General features: G+C 46.9%; 1 protein-coding gene across 1 annotated transcript in view; it reads left to right on the top strand.

The window, feature by feature from the left end:
- Positions 1–4,156: 4,156 nt before the first annotated feature.
- LOC116884188 (proton myo-inositol cotransporter-like) overlaps positions 4,157–6,000 on the top strand; it is a 76,952-nt gene continuing 75,108 nt past the window's right edge. Inside the window, exon 1 of the mRNA XM_032885324.1 lies at positions 4,157–4,950. Within this exon, the coding sequence (XP_032741215.1) occupies positions 4,428–4,950 (523 nt within the window). The 5' untranslated portion in view covers positions 4,157–4,427. The remainder of the gene's footprint in view (positions 4,951–6,000) is intronic.

Below are 6,000 nucleotides of genomic sequence, written 5' to 3'. Positions count from 1 at the left end.
CTCCTGTCAGCATCAATATTGTCTAGGGTTGGTGGCTGTATATAAATGGTCTGGATCCCCAGGTGGAGCAGCTCTGAATGGCCATTTCTTCAGTATCTGCTCCAAACTTTGTCTCCATATCTCCTTCCATGAATATTTTTGCTCCTCACTCTGAGAAGGATTGAAGCATCCACACTTTGGTCATCCTTCTTTTTGAGCTTCATGTGGTCTGTGGATTGTATCTTGGGTAATTCAAGCTTTTGGGCTAATATCCACTTATCAGTGAGTTTTTTGTGTGTGTGTGTGACTGGGTTACTTCACTCAGGATGATATTTTCTAGTTCCATTCATTTGCCTATGAATTTCATGAAGTCATTGTTTTTGATAGCTGAGTAGTACTCCATTGTGTAGATGTACCCCATTTTCTGTATCCATTCCTCTGTTGAAGGGCATCTAGGTTCTTTCCAGCTTCTGGCTATCAAAACTAAGACTGCTATGAACATAGTGGAGCATGTGTCTTTGTTGTATGTTGGGGCACCATTTGGATATATGTCCAGGAATGGTATAGCTGGGTTCTCAGGTAGTACAATGTTCAATTTTCTGAGGAACCTCCAGACTGATTTCCAGAGTGGTTGTACCAGCTTGCAATCCCACCAACAATGGAGGAGTGTTCCTCTTTCTCCATATCCTCACCAGCATCTGTTGTCACCTGAGTTTTTTTATCTTAGCCATTGTGACTGGTGTGAGGTGGAATTTCAGGGTTGCTTTGATTTGCATTTCCCTGGTGACTAAGAATGTTGAACATTTCTTTAGGTATCTCTTTGCCATTTGATATTCCTCAACTGAGAATTCTTTGTTTAGCTCTGAAACCCATTTTTCAACAGGGTTATTTGGCTCTCTGGAGTCTAACTTCTTGTACTCTTTGTATATATTAGATATTAGCCCTCTCTTGGATGTAGGATTGCTAAAGATCTTTTCCCAATCTGTTGGTTGCCATTTTTGCCTTAATTACAGTATCCTTTGCCTTACAGAAGCTTTGCAGTTTTATGAGGTCCCAATTGTCAATTCTTGATCTTACAGCATAAGACTTTGGTGTTTTGATCAGGAAAACTTCCCTAGTGTCCATGTGATCAAGGCCCTTCCTCACTTTTTCTTCTATTAGTTTGAGTTTATCTGGTTTTATATGGAGGCCCTTGATCTACTTGGACTTAAGTTTTGTACAGGGTGATAAGCATGGATTGATCTGCATTCTTCTACATGCTGACCTCCAGCTAAACCAGCACCATTTGTTGAAAATGCTATCTTTTTTCCACTGGATAGTTTTAGCTCATTTGTCGAATGTCAAGTGACCATAGGTGTGTGAGTTCATTTCTGGGTCTTCAATTCCATTCCATTGATCTACCTGCCTGTCTCTGTACCAATACCTTACGGTTTTTGTTTTTTAAATCACTATTGCTCTGTAATACAGCTTGAGGTCAGGGATGGTGATTCCCCTAGAAGTTCTTTTGTTGTTGAGTATAGTTTCGCTATCCTGGGTTTTTTCTTATTCCAAATGAATTTTCAAATTGCTCTTTCTAGCTCTATGAAGAATTGAGTTGGAATTTTGATGGGAATTGCATTGAATCTGTAGATTGCTTTTGGCAAAATGACCATTTTTACTATATTAATCCTGCCAATCCATGAACATGAAAGGTCTTTCCATCTTCTGAGATATTCTTCAATTTCTTTCTTCAGAGACTTGAAGTTATTGTCATACAGATCTTTCACTTGCTTGGTTAGAGTCACACCGAGGTATTTTATGTTATCCGTGACTATTGCGAAGGGTGTCATTTCCCTAATTTCTTTCTCAGCCTGTTTATCCTTTGAGTAGAAGAAGGATACTGATTGGTTTGAGTTAATTTTGTACCCAGCCACTTTGCTGAAGTTGTTTGTCAGGCTTAGCAGTTCTCTGGTGGAACTTTTGGAGTCACTTAAGTATACTATCAAATCATCAGATCCTACTACAAAACCTATATTCAACAAAACTGGAAAATCTGGATGAAATTGACAATCTTCTAGACAGATACCAGGTAACAAAGTTAAATCAGGATAAAAAAATATCTAAACAGTCCCATAACTTCTAAAGAAATAGAAGCAGTTATTAAAAGTCTCCCAACCCTCCCCCCCCCAAAAAAAACCAGGACCAAATGGGTTTATTGCAGAATTCTATCAGACCTTCATAGAAGACTTAATACCAATACTGTCCAAACTATTCCACAAAATAAAAGCAGAAAGAGCACTACCCAATTCTTTCTATGAAGCCACAATTACGCTTATACATAAACCACACAAAAACCCAACAACGAAAGTGAACTTCAGACCAATTTCCCTTATGAATATCGACACAAGAATACTCAATAAAATTCTCACAAATCAAATCCAAGAACACATCAAAACTATTATCCATCATGATCAAGTAGGCTTCATCCCAGGCATGCAGGGATGGTTCAATGTACAGAAATCTATCAATGCAATTTACTATGTAAACAAAATCAAAGGGAAACAAAACACATGATCAACTCATTAGATGCTGAGAAAGCATCTGACAAATTCAACACGACTTCATGTTAAAAGTCTTGGAAAGGTCAGGAATTCAAGGCCCATACCTAAACATAGTAAAAGAAATATACAGCAAATCAGTAGCCAACATCAAACAAAATGGAGAGAAACTTGAAGCAATCCCACTAAAATCAGGGACTGGACAAGGCTTCCACTCTCTCCCTACTTATTCAATATAGTACTTGAAGTCCTAGCCAGAGCAATCAGACAACAAAAGGAGGTCAAAGGGATACAAATTGGAAAGGAAGAAGCTAGCCGGATTTGAAGTTCATCTTACTTCATCTCAACAAGAAACTGGAGTTCTTCTCTTCAGAAGCTACGTGAACAGGCTGACCACCAGGGGGCGCAGTTTTGCTGCTGTGGACTTGGGAAAGCCCTGAATCTTCTGAAGTCTAAGTAGTTGGTTTCATTATTTGAGAGACTAAGTCTGTGTTTAATCTCTCCTTGGAAGATGGTAAATAAAGCCTTGCTTTAAAGCTACACGATACATTTGAAGTTATTTCTCTGAGATAATCCCCCCGCCCTCGTTACTAGAAGTTGAGATATTATGGAGCTATGGTGACTGAAAATCAAGGCGAAAGGGACGTTGGGAAATTCTAAAAACTTCGTAGTGTAATAAGGATGACAGAAACAATTTCTCCGAAGGAAGGAACCACGCTTAAACCGCATGAATTGGGCTCGTGCTAAGAAACTTTTGTTCAAATAAGGGAACTAAACGAGGGCAGGAATTGTTCATGGAGAGCATGAATTTTCAATTTCATTTTCATTTAAATCTGGTGTCCTTCGCCAGAAGAATGAGACTGCATCAGAAAGATGCTTGATCAGTCTTTATCTCCGGAAATGAAACAGCATAAAATAATTTACAGAATATTTAAATCAACAGGAGGTTTCCATACCCGCCAACAACTGGCAATTAGCAATTAAAATAGCTGTCCTCAAACGTTTTGAAATTGCTTTGCTTCAGGCAAATGGGGCGTTTAAAATATCTTCTCCAAGTCAAGGGACAGCAGCAGGAATTGTTGGGGAGAAGATACCGTTTCGGACTCCCATGCTGGGCAAGGAAGGTGGCAAAATTGCCTATCACACAACAAATCAGATTCTTGGGTTTCCTTGTTCAACTGGGAATCAGCTAGTTATGTGAGAGTGTGACGCATACATGCGCACCTAAAGTTGCTTTTCCTTTGGGGATCCATCCACACGAAGCTTTCGGGGACTCTCTTGGGAGAAAAGGTCTCTCCTCAGAGAGTCAAGATGCAAATGCGTTTGGGGGGGGTTAGAATCTGAAGAAGGAGCAGCAGGGAGAAAGGAAACTAGAGAAACCAGAGAACATGGTCCCAAACGACTTCAAAACAAACTAATTGCAAGAGAGCAACGGGGCACACACTGCAAAAGGACGGAAGTAGGTGGGTGCCAGGCAGTCTCAGCAGGCATGAAGACAGAAGGAGACTTTCGCCTGATCCTTGGCCTGCTGTGGGCCTCCGTGCTCTGGACAGCAGCTAGGCTGCAGCCAGAAGGCGAGCTTCCAGGTATCCTGGTACCGGGACTCCCTAAGGACCTCTCCTTCCCTTGGCCCGACGCTTAACCCCGCCCACAGAGGGAGGTGGCCTCGTCCAGGGGAGGGGCTCTTACCTGGCCCCTCCCACTAGGGGAGGCGGGTCCCGCTGGCCCCTCCCCTCTAAGCGGACAAGTGACGCACGACCCCGCCCCCGGCCGCTCCGCAGCGCCAGCCTAGCAGAGGCTGCGAGGCGGGCGGCTGAGGTGGCCGAAGAGCAGCGGCTCAGCAGCTGGCAGCGAGTGCGCGGCGCCCCACGGAACTTCCCCGCAGCCGCCCCGGCGGCGTCCGTCTGTCCCATGTCCCGCAAGGCGAGCGAGGACGTGGAGTACACGCTGCGCAGCCTGAGCAGCCTGATGGGCGAGAGGCGCCGCCGGCAGCCGGAGCCCGGGGCGCCGGGCGGGGAGCGCAGCCTCCTGGCCGCCGAGTCGGCCGCCAGCCTGCAGGGCGCGGAACTGGAGCGCGCGGCGCGCAGGCAGTTCCAGCGCGACGAGACCCCCGCCTTCGTGTACGCGGCCGCCGCCTTCTCCGCGCTCGGCGGCTTCCTGTTCGGCTACGACACCGGCGTGGTGTCGGGGGCCATGCTGCTGCTGCGGCGCCAGATGCGCCTGGGCGCGATGTGGCAGGAGCTGCTGGTGTCGGGCGCGGTGGGCGCGGCCGCCGTCGCGGCGCTGGCCGGAGGGGCCCTGAACGGCGCCCTCGGTCGGCGAAGCGCCATCCTGCTGGCCAGCGCCCTGTGCACCGTGGGCTCCGCCGTGCTGGCCGCCGCCGCCAACAAGGAGACGCTGCTGGCCGGCCGCCTGGTCGTGGGGCTCGGCATCGGTGAGTGGCCGCGCCCGCGAGCCCCACTGAACCCTGCTCTCCCCTTGCTCCTCGGTCCTTCGGGGAGCTCGGTGTCACGAGCGTCCTGGTGGCTGTGGAGGATGCGCTTCCTTCTCCCGGATTCCCACGTGGAATCTGCGGTCGCCCTCGGGTCAGTCAGCGCCGGACAGTCTGGAGCAATTCTAGAAACCCCAGCTTCCCCGATCCGGCCTAACCTGAGGCCGCTTCTTGAGTTTAGGAGGGTCCCCACATCCCTGCCATGCTCAGAGAGTGATTTCCCCACTGCCAACCCTCTTTTAGGATGTTCAGCCCACCGACCTTTGGACGAACTGCAATAATTTGTAGAGTCAAGGAGTTTTGAACTCCGAAATCCCTGCTCCGTTTCAGTTCCATCATCTCTCCAGTGGATCTTTAGATGGAACACTATTTTCTCTCCTTCGTTTGTGCTCCGTGGTTGACTTTCAACCTTTCCCCCTTTCTAGATGAAGCCCCCCCCCCCCCAGTTAGAACTTTTATTTTGGGCCAACATTCACTCACCATTCTTGTTTTGCCTTCTCTTTTTCCATATGGGCACCAAATTATCTATTAAAGGTCATATTCGTTTCCTAAATTCATTTAGGAGCCACTCCTGTGGATAAATGCCCAGCAAGACAGATAGTTGCAATTTACTTTAGAAATGAAGAGATTTGGGTTCTCTGGGCATTGATTTTTTTTTTCACCCTATTTACTGAGCGTGGGAAGGTGCGATTGGTGTGCTCCAGGCTGAGGGAAGCTGTTTGGGATGTGCCCAGTGTTATTAGAAAGCACTTTCAAAGGGAGAATGGGACGTTGTGGCTTAAATCTCACTGGTAGTTTTCCCAGACACACCTCTGATGATGCTTTGTACAGTGCTTCCTTTTATAATTCAGTTTCCTTTAGGGTACTGGTAAAGTTTTGCTTTCCTACGGGAGAGCTAGATGGATTCTCGGAGCATCCCTGAGCCGACCGCTAGATGCTATTTGACGTTGCTGTCCTTCACCCTTCAGGATAGGTTTGTAAGGGGAAGCACAC

The sequence above is a fragment of the Rattus rattus genome, chromosome 1 (assembly GCF_011064425.1).
Source record: "Rattus rattus isolate New Zealand chromosome 1, Rrattus_CSIRO_v1, whole genome shotgun sequence".
In the NCBI taxonomy this organism is placed as follows: domain Eukaryota; kingdom Metazoa; phylum Chordata; class Mammalia; order Rodentia; family Muridae; genus Rattus; species Rattus rattus.
The sequence above is the reverse complement of the archived record's forward strand: the minus strand, read 5'-3'. Positions and strand labels throughout refer to the sequence as shown.